The 20,104-nt window shown below is 31.4% G+C and overlaps 1 protein-coding gene across 1 annotated transcript in view; it reads right to left on the bottom strand.

Annotated features, from left to right (window-relative positions):
- LOC117103668 (LIM and calponin homology domains-containing protein 1-like) overlaps positions 1–20,104 on the bottom strand; it is a gene marked incomplete in the record, with an annotated part of 69,871 nt that overhangs the window by 18,208 nt on the left and 31,559 nt on the right. The window contains 6 exon segments of the mRNA XM_033244264.1: positions 596–622; positions 3,740–3,757; positions 5,846–6,127; positions 8,835–9,023; positions 15,654–15,807; positions 17,303–17,445. Coding sequence (XP_033100155.1) covers positions 596–622; positions 3,740–3,757; positions 5,846–6,127; positions 8,835–9,023; positions 15,654–15,807; positions 17,303–17,445 — 813 coding nt within the window.

The following is a 20,104-nucleotide window of genomic DNA, read 5'->3' as shown; positions in this document are numbered from 1 at the left end:
CCCACCCCTATCCAAGTCTCCTTATAAGGCTTGGGGCCTAGACAGCTGATCATTCACGAACCTTGGAGCTACATTAGCTAGTCTGTTTATGGGGCTTGAGGAGGGATAATCACTTGTCTCTTTATGAGGGTTTGGGAAATGATCTTGGTTGCAAGAAAAATCCTTACACTTTTACCAGGAGTAAACTTCAATTATGCTGTGATTGGAAGTCATTTCAACCTCCAAACAACAGGTACACACTTGGTAAATATTAAGTATGTATGTTATGCATAATTATTTTCAAAGGAAAACATGTTTCACAAAATTGTATCTCAATTATATGCAAATTCTCTATAACATTTATTGATTAACTTTAATATAAATAAACATACTGGCTGTTTGTAAACCAGCTGAATAATTAAAATCTTTGAATTGTATTTCATTGATAGCATCCCATAGATAAAAACCAACATTAAGCAGATGTGCAAGAACCATAACTGCAATTTTTCAGAAATGGTTTCAGAAATGTTATCGTGAAACAATTGTAGGCCTATATAAACTGAGATAAATCAGGAATGAAAAGATAAAATGTGGAGGGTTAATAGCAAATACTTACAAACAAACGAACCCAGAGTGGCTCCCTCTAATGGTGAGGTGAATAGAAAGCGGGAGAGTTAGTCAAAGGTTAAAAGTTAAGACAGCAAAATGAATATCAATATATACCAATGAAGAAATATACCAGTGAATAAAATGGAATAAAATGTGGAAAAAATTTAAAAGTGAAGAAAATGATGTTAGGAATGCGTGGAGGAAGAAAAAATATGAAAACTGTGTGATAATAATAATAATGATGGTGAAAATGATGGATTGATAATCAGGAAGATGAAATTTATAATAATGTGGAAGATAATGATGATGATAATGTCAATGATAAAATAAATATTATGGTATATGATAATGAGAAAAAGTGACGGTATAAGGAAAATGATGAAATTAATTTTAATGAGAAACATGAACATGATGATGAAGATAATGAGGAAGATGACAATGATGTTGATAAAAGGATGACTGATCTTGATAATATGAAAAATGATAATGGTACTAATGAGGATGATAAAGAATGATTATAATGATAATAAATGAATATATAATGCATAAATAACAATTAAATAATAATATACTATAATAAAAAAAAAAGCAATAAAAATAAAATTATTAATCAGTTCTTATATTATTGCTACCCATTATTAGGTTATATACATTTCAATAATTCTTTATACATCATCATATACACAATAAGCACAAAATACATACTTTTAATAAACATAATTATTTGATTATAACATTAAGCAACGTTACTGTAGAAAGCATAAGAACAGAAAGACAGAAAACTGCATAGAGAACAATTTGAAGGCACTGTCAACACATAAAATGCACAATCATTTGAATTTACAGTCATACTACTCAAGATTAACATTTAACTTAAAACTTTCACTACCTAATTATTAGTTAATTAATAAAATTTCGAAAAACAATAAACTATGATTTAATGTTTTAGTTTACCACAGTTGATAATTTAAAGGGTATAAAATAGTAGTTAACAACTTTTATAGAGAGAAAAAACGCGAAAGAGGAAATAGAAACATGTAGTTCTTGGCAAAAAACTGGAGGGCAATTCCCCAGGTTGATGGCTATGATGTTTTTTAAATTGGATTATTTTTCAAAATAAATACTTTCCATCTAAATGTAATATGGTGGGTACCTGTTATAGTAAGTTCAGATGTCAACGACCTGATGCAACATTATGGAATTCTCTTTAAAAGTGCTAAGAAAGTGTTATGTGGGTATTTGAGTTTAATGACTTGGGTACTATTAACGAGGGCTTTTGGCATTGCACTCTATGAGGTAAATGATATAGTGTCTAAAATATAAAGAAATAAATTAAATAATTAAATTGCTTAGTTTAAAGTAGGCTGTAAACCTTGAGCCTTCAATTAAAAAATAGAATAAAATGTTTTCCTTGACAACTGACAAACAAATAAGGCCAAGTAAAAAAAAAAAAACTAGTTTCTCGTCCTAATATTTTGAAAAAAAGGAGAATGAGGGCAATTTTGTTTTTTTTTTTACTCCGAGATGGCAAATCCAAGATGGTCGATGGGAAACAGCTACTACTTTCTCAATTTTACCAAGTAGACGCATTGAAAGCAAATAAAAGAAGCACTAGACATGATTCATACCATATGTGGCAAAGACAAGCCAAACCAGTCACTCGTCGCAAATCGTGTTTCAGAGAAAATGGCCAAAATATGCTGGAATGTCAAATTTTTAAAAATTTATTTTATTATACTAAACTAACCTTTACATATCTATACATCATTCTATGCTGTTATTTTCCCCAGATATTAATGTTAAAACAACACTTTTTAAGGATTTAATGATCGTTTCTGCATGAGAAATGCCTGAAATCATAAACTTTGAAGGCTGATTTCTCATATATTGTTCTTTAAACAGCTCTATGTAACTTCATAAGGAAATGTCCGATTTGAATGATTTTTTTACCATTTTATAGCTATTATTTTACTCCCTAACACTGTATTAATAACTCAAAATCGATTTTTGCGACGAGTGACTGGTTTGGCTTGTCTTTGCCACATATGTATCCCCAACCATGAATGATCAAGAGAGGAATTTTCCTGATTTCGTAAAATAAAGGAAATAAAAATAAAAAAAATTGGTGAGGCAGAGAAAACAGATGCGCGAGGGGACGAGAAACTAGTATTTTTTTTATTTGGCCTTATTGAATCATAGATCCTTTTCAAAATGCCTGGTAAACAATTGAAGAATATTTGCGGAGGTCTGTATATATCAGCAGTGAACAATTTGGTTTGATGTTTTAAATTGAAGCAAATTTATCAACACAAAGACAAAACAGAGGACATTGAAATTCATGCCGAATACAAACTTTAAAAGAACAACAACTATAAAGTCAACATACAACACAAGAGGAAGGAGTCTACGGTATACTATACTACAAGGTCATGCATGGAGGGGGGAGGGGAAATAACTACGTTTAGAGGAATATATATGTATATGTTCACGCTATCGAAACTTATTAAAGAGATTTTTTAAGTTGTTGGTGATAATGTGCAATATGGATTATCTGCATGTTTAATACAAGCAGTACAATCTTTGATATTTCAGAGTAGGCCTAGGGGATTGTTTCCTGGTGAACTGGAAAATCACCACAAGTAGGACCACAATAAAATTAAGTCTACAGATTTGTGTGGGTTGCTTGGTGTGTTTCACACTGAAGAAAACCAAACCAATTCATATCAGGGTACGATTGTATACACTGTTTAGATTTTTAAGCCAGACACTCCCTCAAGGCTAAAAAGATTGGAAAATGTCTAAATAACAAGAACTTGTTACACAATTATGCAGTGAATGATGTATGTTTATTTTTATGTTTATAAATTCTCAATAATAAAAAGTTATATTATTGCAAAAATGCAGATATAATTTCATATATAGGATTATAAAAAATGTTTAGAAAAGTATTATAAGTCAGTATTGCAACCACCTGAGGGGAAAAAAAAACATTGCAAACAAAATATGAACTTGTTACAAGAACATCCCAAAAAAACCACTGAAGAATCCTTGAAATATTTGTACAAAGCTATGGATGAACAGACAGGAATTTTTGCCACAAAAGCAGAATAAACACAATATTCTTTTGACACAAAGACGCTTTAATACTTACGTCTGATTCAGGCTTAAGCTGAAAAGGTTAGGTAAAATAAGAATTGTGGGAAAAAAAAAGAAATTTTTAGCAGTAAATTCCATGAAGTGAAAAAGAGGTGACTGTGCATTTGTGGTTGCCGCAACGGAAATAAAAAATTTTATATAAAAAATTGCTAATTTCACTGTTATAAGTAACACGGCTAACCCTATTATTCATCATGACTCTTATGTCGTATAATTGGATTTTTTTTTTTTTTTTTAGTAATCAAAAAGTGATTTAATTATACTTCAAACAAAGTCTGAACAAACTTGCGATTCCAATTGTGCCATTACTCATATAGAAAGATTCAACTCTGAAAAATCTTCCTAATAGTTTTAGAAAAACGGTTGAGATATTAATCATAGGTTCATAGCCAGGTTGAAGTGTCTAAACCTCTCTCCATGCTATCAAATTTTTTATGAAAAAATTCAAATCTTTTTGTGACAAATTTGTGTGATTGTGCCTGGGCCATATATGGGCATGATGATGTCATAATACACCCAAATATGGGCATATCACATTTTTTTATCACATGAAATTTGATAGTGTGGACAAAGCATAAATTTGGCCATATTCTACACCATCAAGTTTGTGTATGTCACATTTAAAAGGAAATGTTTTATCAGACTTTTTCTGCTAGAGTAGAGCGTTGTTCAAACTTGAAAGACATATTTAAAATCTATATTTAGATTATTACTAACACAATATTAAAGGTAGGCCTATTAGAATTTTGTAGAGTATAATAATTTGGGAATTTTTAAAAACTAAAGATTCTATTGTTTTGATACAGGATGAAAGCAGTTCTCTTGGTACTGTATATGACAGTCATTTATTTTAAAAGTGGTCAGGCCTCTTTGCATTGTTTATTCTTACATTTATGTCTTACATGATATATCAGACAAAGTCTGATCATACATTTTCAAGTTGAAAAACCAAACATTGGATGGTACCCTGCTTTACATGGGAAAATTATTGATGAGTAGAGCCACTTGGCTTTTCTTTTTTTTTATTTAGGAAAGTCCACATTGGCAGACATGCCAACACTGGTGAGTCAAAACATAATTTTTGAAAAGTTAAGGAGTCAAAACAACACTTGTTATGTAATTTTAATCAGGAGTAAGATTGACTCCATTGAAGATTCTGGCAAACATATGAAACTATCATTAAATTATAGCATTTGCATGTGCACAGAATTGTTTCAACAACAGGGACTTTATTACACATTATAGTTTGCAATACAACATTCCAAAAAATGTCAAGTACCCCATTAAATGTTCATACAAAAACAGTCAATCTTCATGTCAATATTTGACAAAGAAATAGCATACACCTACACAATTTCATCTTTTATTCTATTATCAATGGTAATTTCTTTTTAATATGTTTACTTGCATGTTTTTATATATTTATTATTTATTTATATAATTAACTATCTATTTGATTTGATACACTTTTGCATCAGAAGTTATTACTAGTTGACTTCCCTATACTTGCGTGATCCAAAGAAATGACTAAAATACAAATAATCAGAATTTGGATACTAAATAGGTGTTTAAAAAGCCATTACAAAAAACATTTTCAAAGTGGTGTTAGGAAGCAGCACCAATGAAGTACAGCAAGTGATAATTCACAGCAATTGTGAATACAATAAGCTCTATTTATTTGAAGCGCTAATTTTGTTTTTTTATTTTAAAACTACAAAATGTACTGTATTATTAATGATAATTATAAATGAATGCATGCTAAATAAATCATTTTCAATCTTGATTCAAAATTAATTAGTAGCCAATAAATTAATCAATGAAATTCAATCAGTCAATTAATTAATAAAATTTAGTCAATCAAAGTCAATCAGTCAATCATCAATTGAAGTCAATCAAAATTAATAAATCAGTCAATTAGTAAATCAGTGCATTAAAGTCCAATTAATTAATCAATCAATCAATCAACAATTAACCAATCAATGCCAAAAAAAGTGAATATAGTTAATATCCATTTACCAATGATCCTGTTTAACGTTTTGTGCTGTATTATGGGTAATCATATAGGTTTCCCATAATGCAATGTTTCTATAATCTAACCTACCTCATCATCTTTCTTTGGTTCAGGCTTCTTTGGAACTTGTGAGTCTAAATCCAGACTCTGATTATAAGCAGCCATGCGGCTTTTTATTCCCAGACTAACGCGGCGCTTTTCCGGTTGCCAAACTGAATTCTTACTGTTCTCTGCATGTTCACGCTCCCGAGCACTCACTAGTTTGCTTTGGAAGTTTCCGCGGAAATCGTGCGGTTTGGATTTTTCCATACTGTTGAATTGTTGTTGTACGATCGGCTCGTTCACACGCTCTGGTTCAGGTTTCTTTCCACCCTGGAGATAGAAATACAAAAATACAACTATAATAATAATTATTTAAATAAAGATATTATGGTGGAAGAATACAACTAAATACTTATAAATATGAAATACATTGTCTGTAAATAACTTCCTTATACAGTAGCATATTAAAAACCCTGTTACACCTTTCTTCTGTAGTTAATTTTTAATACGATCGCTAGAATTTAGCCATTCAGACTTCTAATATGAACTGACTTTAAGGCAGTAACCATGGATTTGTGTAAGATCTGTAGGCTAACCTTTAAAGCCGGTGGATAGAGTTGGCTAACCTTAGAATTAGCTACCTAAGACATCCTTAAAGTCATCCTTAATATGATAGCTTCTCAATGATTGATTCTCACTGCTGAGACCTCAACTTGAATCATATATAGTGGCAGTCATGTGCATTCAATAATAATGTGAAACATTTATACTAATACTTTTAAATGACAATATTTAAATGGATACACAATGATTAATTTTTAACAACAAAGATGATAGACAAAAACAGCTACACATGGATGCTTGACAAAGCTGAAGCTTAGTTATAGTACCGACTTTGTCAACTCGCAGTGACTTGACCTAGTGACTTATCCTGCCACCATGTTAGGAATGGAATTCAGTATGATAAGCGAGAAAGTTTTTTTTTTAGCAAATTGACAATTAATCTTTTTGAAGAGCAAAAAAATATTGTCAGTAATTGGAAAAGTGAATGAGCATGCATTTATGAAGAATAGAAATCAGGAGAAATTAATGATAATTTAATCCTATAGGCAGAAACCAAGTTAGAATGTTAATAATTGTCTATTAAAACTGAGAGCAAATTCATCTACTGTGTAAATTTAAACATTCTGAGTTCTTCACTTCTGCGATTGGCCATGATATGCCCCAATATATTAGTAATAGACCTGTGGGTTGCCATTAGAATATACTTCTATAACAATATCTGGGATTTTTTAAAATATTGATTTATATGTTTGTATATATTTTATGGAAGGTCTGAATTCTAATTTTAGCTCACTAAAGTAAATAGATATTGTGATATCGTGTCAGTTTTCCAGGACAAATATATTAAAAATAAATATGAAACGAGTTTTATTATACATGACATTTTTTTCAATCACTCACTAGCTCTCAAACCACACTTTTGTAGCAGATGTTATATAGTAGCAAATGAAAAGAATTAATGAGCACTGTGAATTTCTTTTAATAGCAGAGGTTACCCAAATATTTCAACTTACTACAAGCATTAAAACACCAGGTTAATTCAATTTTGTTGGATAGAATTGCAGTATTAAAATCGAATTGTATTAATGATACTTAAAATTCCCTTTTATAGAATAAATAGTAACTAATGTTTAAAGATGCTGGTTGGCATTTGTTCTCGTATGCATAAAACTGGTTGACTATATTGGAGATCATGTTCTAATACAGGGATGTCAGTAGATCTAGCATTACATCTTTGTGCAGAAAATAATGAACCTTTCTGCGACGTCTCACCCCTTTTAAATGGTTGCTAAAGTACCATAAGATGTATGCTCATGGGACAGGCATATATTCCTTGCTCTACATCCTGATGAATGGTCAGTTAAATTTGATAGACACACAGGAAAGGTCCATGCAAATTAGTAGCCTGTCAGTTCACCGAGTGCTTAAGTCAACCTTACTTCTTCCTGGTTCACCTCAGGACTAATCAGATAATGAGGGTCTGGCGAAAGGAAGCACAACCCACTAAAATTAACTTAGTGTAGTAGGCTTTTCAAAACCACAATATGGAAGTAAGCATAAGTCAAAATGGGGACAAAGTACTCCTGGTTGCTGGACATACTTCGTGATAATTAAATAGTGCTAAAAAGGACAGGAGTTGAAAGTCTGATCAATGTGTTGTACGATACATTATAATTCTTAGCATGTGCAAGGTTATGCCGAAAATTATTTTTTTGTAGTTTTAACTACACATGGTATACGTAGAAGGTCAAGATAATATAAACCCTAATAAGTAATGTCTCATTTTATTTAAATGTAGTTTAACAGTGTTTGAAGATTGAATGTAGTATTTGGCTATTAATACTGTGATGATCAACATCTATAAATTAGCGTCATAAGATCTAAAGTATAATAAGACAAGTGTATAATTATATGCATTGACCTTTGACATACTAATATACAGTTGAACCTACAATAGGGCTTATTTCAGGATGGTAGTCCATTTTAAATAGGCTTAGAAATAATAAAGTCTGTGAGCCTAACAAAATTATAATCTAAGGTCTTGATGGTTTGTTTACATAAAATGAATCACTTTTGTGTATGATTAAAGTGGTTATCGATATGGCTAATTATACCGTTAATTTACTCATTCTGTGCTAAATGAACTCTTTTACAAGAATTCATTTAAAAACAAACATTTCTTTAGACATTTCATGGATTAAAGAACATGAATTTAGTAAGCAGAATATTGTTTGTTATGATAAGGAGAAATTATTTAATACTAATCCTAATACAGAACAATGACTGATGAATAAAAGGTAATTAAGTGCAGCGAAAAGGAGTACGAAACATTAAAGCATAGTACGTGAAATCTAAAGAGTGTAAAAAAGTAAACAGTGCATGAATAGTAGTAAGCTAAGCAAAGGAGAGAAAGCAGTAAAGTGAAAAACTTAAACCCCAAGGAGAATTTCCACAAATTTGTTTCAATACTAACGTCAGGTTCGTCAAAAAGCCCGATAACACTCGGCCTGTTTCGGACAGGAGGAGCAGAGGACTCCTCCGGCGCCTTTTTATGAGCTTGGATACGGCGCGCTAGTCTTGTCGCAGGTTTTGGAGCTGTTGGGGGTGCTTCCTTGAACTGGCTCCCAAAACTTTTGGGAAGGGTGTTAGAACGATATCTTGTCTGGAAAAACGAAAAAGCATGCAAACAAAAACCAACATAAAAACAAACTGTTAAGATTTACTAAACAACATATTTAAAAGAAACAATATAGCAAACCAAACAGTAATAAAATATAATAATAATAATAATAATATAATTAAGACACGATAAAGTAATAAAAAATTTGATAAAGACATGGGCAAGGTTGAAAATAATAAAAGAAACTGTAATTAAATGTCTTTAGCAAAAATAGCACAGATAATCAAGAAACCATTAAAATAATCATCATAAATATTGCTGTTAAAAATAAATGATTAAATTAAAATTTCATAAAAATATCCAAGATTTATTTATAGTTCTATATTCTGAAAATATAATATTGATATGGAGATATATAACTGAAGGTATATTAAACAAGCTAATGGAACACAAAATACAATAGAAAAATATTAAAAATAAAATCCACATTCTGCACATACAGTAAACCACTAAACCACAAACAGTTTGTAGTAACTTCAAGTGCCAGGCAGCAATTGGATGCTCATTCATACGTATCTAAACACGTTTTACAAGGACTTTTGTCAGTACAAATGTTTTTAGATTTACGTCACAAGCCCATAAATAGCCTTGTAAAAGTAACATGTTGTTTCTCTGAACTACAGTATACTTTTATGAAAAATATAGCTGCAAGGCAAATGTTAATTGCATTAATTTTTTTTTAATTAAAAACCAAGAACATACTTATAGTATAGAGTAAAATATTGTTTAAAGGTTTGCATGGCGAAGTATACATAATATATTAAATGCAATATTATTCTCCTGATGATGATTGAAACATTCTCAACAAAAATAACAGTTCTTTTCAGAAATATCTGTAGGTATGTGGTTGACTGCAAGCATTTAATATACAGTAATATAGAGTATTAGCATATTAAATAATAATTTTATTTTTTAATTTTTGTTTTTAGTTTCTTGCAGATATAAATTTAATCAATCAATCAATCAATCTTTTGTCAGAGATTAGCTTATTCACATTATAGATAGATCTACTTTGAAAATCACAGAGTATCATTTCTAATTATGGATTTCATTTATCACTAGATTTATCAGAAATATGTCAAAAGCTGTGTTGAATCAATAAGGTTTATACCTGGTGTATACAACAAGGTGTTAACCACTAGTTGTGGAGATAATGAAAAACCAGACACACTGTAAAAATATCTATTGATTATAACTGTCATATAAATCTCGCAAATATTTTGTTAAAATGATATGGAAGACAGAACCCATACAGTAGAGGGTTGGGGATCTAATTGGGAGTGGGGGCCAACAAGAACATTCAATGGTGCTAATTACAGTACTATCATTTGAAGCAGCACATTTTCTTCCTGAATTTTTTTTTTTTGTCTTTTTATTTACTTATTTATAATTTTGGTCAAACATTCTCTGAGCATGTTGTACTCAGACTTCAGATAAACTTCATTTCCAAGATTTTTTTCTCTCCAGTTTCAAGTATGATTTTTTTTTACAAATTCAATTAAAAAAAATTTCTGAGTTGCTATTTTATTTATTTTATTTTAGCACTTATATACCGTAGTGCCCTTTTTACGAGTAGTAAAACTATTAATTTTATTCCGAAACATTCACCTCCTACCAGGTTCCCGTTTATAATCCTGGGTGAAGAGCTATAGGCAAAATAATGTACTGTAGATAAAGTGTGTTTGTTGCCCAGAAACACAAGAAGTGTGACGAGCATCGGTCTCGAACCCCTGACCTTCCGACTGAAAGTCCAACACCTTAAACCGGCACTTACTGTGTCATACAATCGTCGGCCGACGAATTCAACTCTGCATACCGTGAATGTTATACAACGTGACGCTGTCTGGTGGTTGTCGGTGGCAGTCTAAATGGATTGTCATTAGAAAAGATCCATTGCGCGGACGTCGTGACGTTGTGTTCTTTATAGAATCGCGTCGGCCGACGACCGTCGGGCGCAGTGTGCTCGGCTTTATACACTGTGCCATATGCTTCCCACAATGCAATTGAAAGTATAAAGCTATTCTTCTGCGCCCAAACCACAATCATGTAAACTTCAATCCCAAAGGCCTTCACACCATGTAATAAAAAATATTCTAAAATTTCAGGAACATAAAAACAATCACCCTTCCTCAAGGCAATCATACCACACAATTAAAAAAGAATTTCAGAAATATAAAATACCTCTTCTGAACTGCAGTTGTAATTTTTAGGTGTTTTATTAGACCACAAATTGATAAACAGTGAATCATTAACAAGACCAGACACTTGGTGGTTCTAGTATGAGTAGTAACAAATTAAACCCCAAAACAAACACATGCTTCCTTCTAATATAGGAAGCTTGCACTTTTTGTACTTCCTAAAAACCTCAGCAATGTTACCTTGAAAGTTCGAACAATACCATTACTAGCATTTCTTGATGGGTCAGTCTTATATATATGTCAGTGACATATTCCTATTAATGAATTAATTAAAGCAGACAGCTAATAATTGAATCTCTTAGCGGGGCTCGATTTTATACTAGTCTAGTATTGTATTAAAATCAGGGGTAGCTAATCTGTAACTATTGCCTGTGGGTCTAGAGAAACAATTCACAACCTAGCCAAAGGCTTAGTGAGATAGTCTAGCAAAAGAACTCCCTGGCCTAGCCAAACTACTTACATTTTGTTGTCTGGGGGTAATGTAGTACAAAGTCTAGCATAGTAAATCAGTCAAACATAGCTAATCTAACACCATTTTGTCTACAGAACAATTCACAACCTAGCCAATGCTCAGTCAGATCATACAGATCATAGAGCTAAATGGCTATTTGGGCTAGCCAGCCTACTTACCTTTGTTGTCTGGGGGACCTGTATAATGAAACATAAATACTATCTAAGGTATAGCTTCATAAGCCTAGTAAATTACTTACTTAAGTCGTCCAATACATGATTTAGGAAAAAAGGTTATATCAAGGCAGGTTCAGGTGGTTTTTAAAGCCAATTCAGAACTACAGTATATACAAAGCCATAATATTCATATGGAGCCAACTGCCAAATGTCAGTACAGTACAACTGCTTACCCATAAATAAAGGACAGTGTATATTATATGCTATGCAATATAAATTACACTGGAGTAGTCGCACCTGTAATTACCATCCCCACACATTCCTACAATCCCATTATTGTCTAAACAAACGCCACAAATCATCACCATCAAATTATTTGTTATCTGTTGCTAATTGGCTACCGTGATCATTCGAAGGTATCTATTTGAAATTTTATCCAGTTGTTTGTTAGAAATTGTCACAGGAATGTATTGTTAATTGATGTTGTGTAATGAATACAAAGATCATAGTATTAATTGAACATTTGAAATGTATTGGAATGGACCCATAGATCGGTGATTAACATGCTTGCCTTCTTCCAGCTAAATCCTGTTTTAGAGATGGATTTTTTTCTTGCTAAAAACAACTTCACTATGTATACCTTCAATTCAATTCAAGTTGAGGGTAGTTATTATAAATTAATTCCAGAAAACTTCACCATACATAGCTTTTCTATATAAAAATTTCCAATGTGCTTTTAAAACAATTATTAAGTAATTAAAACACTCTAGATGACAATCAAGGTTTGGCAACTTCAGAGAGAAAGTCATGAAGGTATTACAAATATAATAAAATAAAATCTACAACATATTTTACAAGATCAACTAATGCAGACTGATTGTTTACCCTACAAAAGACTTTCTGAGAAGGTAGGGTTGAGGATTGTCAAAGGTCTTGAACTGACCTAAAACTATAAACATGTATCAAAGATTCAACATAACTTTTAGTACAAAAAGAATATACTTACCTTACCTATGTAACTTCTAATAAAAATTCCAAAGCAAAAGAACTTAAGTTATAAGTGACCTTTATGTGAAGTTTTCCCAAGAGCAACAAACCTTTTAGAACCACTTTTTTTGTAAAACTGCTAGAGCTAGGCCTTGTGATTCCAACTATATAGACACTCCTTCCTCTTTTCTGACAGTACAGTAGCACTTTTTCCAGTAGATTGCACAGTGACTGGTTGCGTCACTAATCCAGCCACCAAACAGCACTGCATAGATTATGAATCAGCCCGCCCCCATTGGGCATACTCGCACAATCACTTACCTTGTTCTGGATCATCAGGCCTACTCAAGTACACATAATCTCTGCCAAACACTTCCCTTTCTGTCAAATTATTCTGTCTTTATCTTTATCTCTCAGACCTTGAATCCTGTGAACATTCCTGTGTATTTTTTTTATTGAATATATGACAGCAAAACTGTTCTGTGGTTTAGATTTTTTCTAACTGCGTTTTTCCAAATCAATTGCTTTATCTATGATGAAAGCTAACAAAAGCTAACAAACGATTGCATTAAATATTTATACTATTTTACTTTGTATATTTTGAAAATGTATTAGTTTACAATTGAAAATATTTCCTCTTCATTTACTGTAATGAAAATTAATAATTTACCTTTTCTCTGTTCTTTGCCTAAATCCTTAACTGAATTAGCTGGTAGGCAGTAAATTATGGATTTGTGAAAAAGTCTGTGAATCAGCCAAATCTAAATAGTTAATAGATTTAATTCATGTACCATTGTGAATTAATAACTTAATTGATTCTACTATTTAAATGAGAAATTATTATTTTTTGAATACCTGTAAGGTTACCATATGTTAACTTTAATATAAAACAATTCAGTAATTTCTGCTACTATTATATTAACATAATTATGCTTAAATGGTTTTTGTTAGATAAAAAATCTAGCAAAGCCAAATTTGATCCAGTTAATTCTAACTTTCCTTACTCGAAGTTAAAATATTTTTTTAAATTTAAACATCACAATGCATTGCAGATAATAATTGAAAAGAATTGCCTTTTGCCTACATTGTTTGTGTTACGCAAGTCAGGATGTTTAGATTTAACAGAAAAATAGTATGGCACAAAAACAATTACCACAAAAGACTACAAGGGATGCAATTTAGACAAAGTGTAAACAAAGTCTATTTAGGAGAATCAAGGTTGGAGCTCCACCCAGGTAGAACAGAAATTTTACTGGACAATTTGAGAAGGTTTAGACCAAGGTTGGCTTTCTCTCAAGCCCAAGATAAACTTACCTTACATAGCTAAGCATGCAAGTTTGCATTTACTGTACTCCTAAAAAAATCCTACAGGAATCCTATAGGTTTTGATTTTTGTCGTTAAGATTTTCTTTTTAAAGCCTGTATTTTCATTTTGTGGAAAAATTATACTGCAGGGAGGCTGGTCCTAATGTATAAGGTAGGAGGTAAGCAAAAAGGGGGAAGGGGAGGGATAAGTGCTTATATCCAAGAAACTGTGGAATTTATATAAAATTATCTGTCATTAGGAGACAGCATCGTTGAGCCTTGTGAACCATGGCTAACAATTACATGGTCTGCACAAAAACTAATAACTACACAAAGCTTGTGCCTTCAACTAGAAAATGAAGAACCTTTTGCGTACTAAAGCAGTAAAAGATTACTTGCTTTAAGCAAACAGTCCACGAATGCTTAATTTTCTAAACCTTTGATAATTAGGATATTTTGAAGCCTGTCCTTCAAAGATTGTTTGGAAGAATATGCATTGGTTTACAGAACTAATTACTAAGTTTAATCAAGTATGCTGGGAATATCTTATTATGGATAAAATGTTATAGTATGCTTGCCTAGTTAAAGTACTGTAGCTATTGTAAGTGCTCTTATTCCAGTGAACTCAACTTCATCCACATTTTATGTTCAAATATAACCATCCTGAACTGTTTGGATTTGGCATAATGCTATCTATTAAATTACAGTTTAATAACAATAACAATAGTGAAAATTAATTATAACTTTAGGTTTGGTAAAATGCCCTGACCTAGTTTAAAGCTTTGTAATGAACTTCCGCTTTAATGCTTTGACCTAAGCAATGACCCAGTAGAGTTGGCAAGGCAATACCTTGGTGACGGTTGACAACCACTATACTTTTCTGTACTGTGCTCTAGATAGTTCTATGCCTCTTTAATTATCCTTTCTGATGATAATTGTTAAAAAATGTTGATTTGGTAAACCTAATCTAGATTTAAATTTTAACCCTATTTTTTATTGGACCACAAAAGAAAAACATACTTTTTAATGGAACGATGTAAAGTGTTCTTCAGTTAAAGCCAAGTTTCATGTTTAACATATTTTTTTTTTTAAATGTTCAAAAGTGTGTATAGTATTGTGTCACTTAAAATATTAATCACCTCGTTAATTTAATGCATTCATACCTTCTTAAGCTTTATTATTTATTTTATTATTTTACTTCTTTAATCTGATTTAAAAAAAGTACCAAACTGGCAAACAAATTTCCATTGTGCTCCAAAAATATCTAGATTTAAAATATGTAAATGGAAAATTTGAATGATTGACCACAAACAAACGGCAAAATATTTAGAACCACCTTAAAATATGAAAAAATGTCAGAATTTTTAGATAAGTGATCAGCCTCTTCCTGTACTTTCTATATAATGTAAAAACAAGTAATATCAAAATAATTATTAAAACAATGAACATGTAAATTTATGATTTCATAATAAAAGTTTTGATGTTGTAACTGTACCTGAGGTTCGAAGTTTTCCTCTTCTGGGCTGGAATCTTCGTCTTCTGACATATTAATTAATTTAGTATCCGTTTTCATAATATAATCTATATCTTCGTCATCAACACTCGCTTTTTTCTTGTAAATTTTTTGTAGTGCTTTTTCTCGCTTCTCCCTGTAAAATTATTTAAGAAAGAAAAGAACTAAAAGGTAGAAATATAGTAGCTAAAACAATTAATATACCATATAGAGGGCAGTATAACTAAATAATCAAAATTCTGTTTCTGCAAAACTTTCTGCTAGCTTTGTTGTCACTAATCTACTTTTCTACTGTAAGGCAACCAAAAATTTGTGAATAAATTAAAGAAAAGTGGTAGAGAGTAAATTCGTTACACCAAAATTATACAGTTTTGTCCATCATTAAGTTTTCAATTAACATCTTATTTTGTGCACCACACCACTTATTTTGAAAATTGGGTAATCATTATTTGGTTCAACCCACTGTGAAAACAGTCTCGTGAATGTATGTTAAGAATCAAATTTCTGTTGACACAATTCTTTTATTACCTTTATTGTCTCCTTTGTTATTGTGCTTTTGTTTTAAATGATCTCGCTAATAGGGTGTTTGTACTGCGTTGTAAATGCAATAGCAGGCGTATTGGCAAACTTGTTGAAACAATTAACCTAGTTTTATAAATACTGATAACATGCCAAATGTTGGCCATGATCAAAACTATACTATAAATAATGTCCATCATGAAAAATAAACTTGAAAAAAATAATACTATTTGAACTATAATGTAATTGAATTATCTTTATTAATAAATGGCGAAGTTAGCGTTACCTCTGTAATATCAATTTTAACCTAGATGGCCATGATAATAATGTCTATGATGGCTATTAAAAAAACAATTCACTATTTGAATTAATGTAATTAAAACACTATGAATGATTGTGATGTTATCTTTTTGTGATACAATCAATTTCAAGGTCATTGACTTGTGCTTTGTTACAGTATGTTATACCAAAGTAAAATAATTAAACATTAAGTTATAACCTAACAATTCAATTCACTATTTGAGTTATTGTAATTAAAACACTATTAATAATTGTTGATGTTATCTTTTTGTGACAAAATCAATTTCAAGACTTGTATTTGTAATTATATATATATTAAGTTATAACTTAGCAAATTAAATATAAAAAAAAATTTTTTTTTATTTAGGATGCGAGTTTGCACAGGAAAATATCATAGGAGTGATATTTTGTCCTACCTGACGTATTATCGAATACTCAGTGGTTAAGACATCAGGCTAGATACCTGGGGGTCGTGGGTTCGATTTCCACCCAAATCACTTGCAAATTGTTTTCACTAGTATTTGGGGATGTACTGAGTATTCGGTACGATAACACATCACTTCTAAAATATTTTTTCTTATGTTAAATTAACAAACATTATATTACTTTTTAATTTAATGTTTGTTAATTTATACTGGGTTACCCTTCAGTAAAATGTTACTGTTCTCACAGAGGGTTCAGTGTGCATAAAACATTAGATAAGCAACGCTTTTTGGCTTTAATTTTGAGGAGTACTCTTAGGGTTTTTTTTTACATTCACCAATATGCAGTAGTAACATTATATGAAAATTAACAAATAAAAGACAACTTACTTTTCCTCAACTATTTCACGGTATGTTTTACTCTTCCTCCTTTGGCGTTGAGTTTCGTTTTGTTCCACCTCGTCTCTTTCAGCCTTGCGTTCGCGCTCTGTCGAAGTGTACTGTATGCGCTTCGACTTCCAACTAGTTAGGCTCTGTGAAAAAGGAATTCATGCATGACAAGCTTAGGGCTTACGAAGAAGTGGGTACAATGGAGTAGAGAATTTTTTAGCTTTAGGGTAGATCAGCTTAATGTTAAGCACATGAATAGGTGGCATTTTTATGGTACTTGTCTGCACAATTACAGACAATCAGAATAATTCCTTCTTTGTTACCCATCGTTGCCTTTCATGTTACTGTTAGATCACTAGATCGTTCACAACAATTGAAAAGATTTTTTTGGTAGAAAACTACAGAACGATGTTGATCCAAAAATAAAATGCATTACTTAGTAATCATTGCCGTAAAACATTAACACCTAAAAGCTCATATTTTATCATATAAGGGAGTGGTGGTAGAAAAATTTGTTGAGTTTCAGTGAATCAGAAAGTTACTTGTTTTGTTTTTTTTTTAGAACATCACAACCTGTCAGAAGTGACGACAAGTAAATGGATTAAATGTATAGATCACCCAGCGAAAGGAATTTACTGAGGTGTAGAAAATCAATCAACAACATACCAGGAAATTGGATTTTATTTAATCACTCAACAGACATTCAGACAGTCTTTGTCAAATGACAGATTCACGGTGTGTAGTACAGCAAAAGCATTCAACATTTGTTAACTATTAAAGGCATGGCCGAATTCAACGATTGTTAACTATTAAAGGCATGGCCGAATTCCATAAAGGAAGAATGCGAAACATGATTTTTTTTGTGTTATGCACAGTTTGCCATATTTGCGCAATTTCAAAACTGTGCTACAAAATAGCTGCGTAAGAACACTTTTGCATTGTTTAAAATTGTGCAAGGAAATCCGGCAATCTGGCAGTGTGAACAGTCTAGTATCTAATTTGACTAAAATAACTGTACTGCAGCTTACATCACTAACTGAATACTATTGTAGTTACTCTGGTATAAGCCACTCTCTTGAATACACAATTGGGATGATTGAGGGGGGTGCACTTATTCTCAGGGAATCACCTTCTAAAAAAAAATCCCTTTTTAAAAATTGTTCACCTATAATTTTCGAGAATGTCTATTCAACCGGCTGTCAAATTCAGCTTAGCTACACATTCAAATAATATCCTGGGCTTTTGCCTGAGGAAAAGCTGATACATAAAATTGGGTGTAAAGTAGGGTGTGGGCTTATATTCGAGAAACTACAATAACAATTCATATCAGTGTATCACACATTCACCTTTGAAAAATACCTTGAGTAGAGTTATGCAATTTATGTCAATTGGCGTAAATCCAACACACTTGTAGAAAATACAAATAAAGGCAATATATAGCATACAGAGTACTTCTGTTTCAAGTACACTGACGTTGAATGGATGGTATGCTGAAACACAATACCCTACTCTTCCAATTAATGTCAACACCTCAAAAAAGATAAACGTGTGACATACTTTGCAAGCTTAAAATTAAGCCCTCTAGTTACTTCGCAGGTACTGATTTGTACAATAAAGATAATTTTTTATGCAAATTAATGTTTGTGAAAAGAAAGGAAAGAGAGACATGGAAACATTAGAAAGGAAAAGAAAAGAAATGATAAGAAATATAAGAATGAAATATTAAAGACAGATACGGAATAATAAGAAAGAAAGGAAATGAAAGATAAGGAATCTAAGAAAGGAATGTGAAAGATAAGGAAAAATAAGAAAGGACAAGGAAAGTAAAGATCAGGAACATTTGAAGGGAAAAGGAAGAAAGACAAGAAGCAAAATAAAAATGAAAGGCTTTGGGAAAAATAGGAAAGTAACAGGCCTTGAAATGATTCCAAATACCAAAGTATTGTAATAATATTTATTGATAATCATCAAACCAATCATTTGAACTTAACTAACTAAACTAAAACCCAAATATTTGATTATAATTTTTGGTACATTTGCACATTTGTTTTGGGTTTTTTTTCTTTCTTTCTCTGTTGTTGTTAAGCGCCTCGAGGTTGTGACAACGCGAGGTGCTATATAAATCCAGAATTATTATTTATTTATTAATGTTGAAGTCATCATTATTTAATGAAATAGAATTGATCTTTTAACACTATTTTTAGCATATTTGCAGACTGCTTCAAGTGTTACTATAAAGTACCATAGCCGTGTCATCACAACACCAGGTGGCCCCCTCTGGGCGTTAGTTACCATTCATTACGCATGAATTACTTCATAATCTTAATGGTTTAAAATAGGCTTTCTGGAATAGGCATTTTAAAACCTAGCAATTTACAATCAAAATGTACTAAAAACACAAAAAGTTTGTTATCGAACACACATTTATCATCAATTAACATTTACAAGGAAAAATTAAGATACAACTTAATAATAATTATGTTAGAAATTGGGATAAAATGTTTGTGGATAGAGAAAATGGCCTCGGTTGAATGTATTTTGTGTCGCTGTAGTACTCTATGCTGGATTATTGACCTTTTATAGCAAAATAGTGTTTCTACGATGATACTATGACAATAGATGATGTAACAAATTTGTCATTATTTGAGAAACAATTACAGTATTTCTTATTCACTACAATAGCATGATTTTGGGCATACAATTAAAGTTTAAAAAGAATTTCTATCTGCCAGATAATTATCAATAACAAATTTGTTTATTCGACAACAGCGAGACAAAATCATTTCCCTTACAGTAAAATAG

The sequence above is a fragment of the Anneissia japonica genome, unplaced genomic scaffold, assembly GCF_011630105.1.
Source record: "Anneissia japonica isolate Jap-2015-1 unplaced genomic scaffold, ASM1163010v1 scaffold288058_len748972_cov163, whole genome shotgun sequence".
NCBI lineage: Eukaryota > Metazoa > Echinodermata > Crinoidea > Comatulida > Comatulidae > Anneissia > Anneissia japonica.
This window is presented reverse-complemented; position numbering and strand designations above follow the sequence as displayed.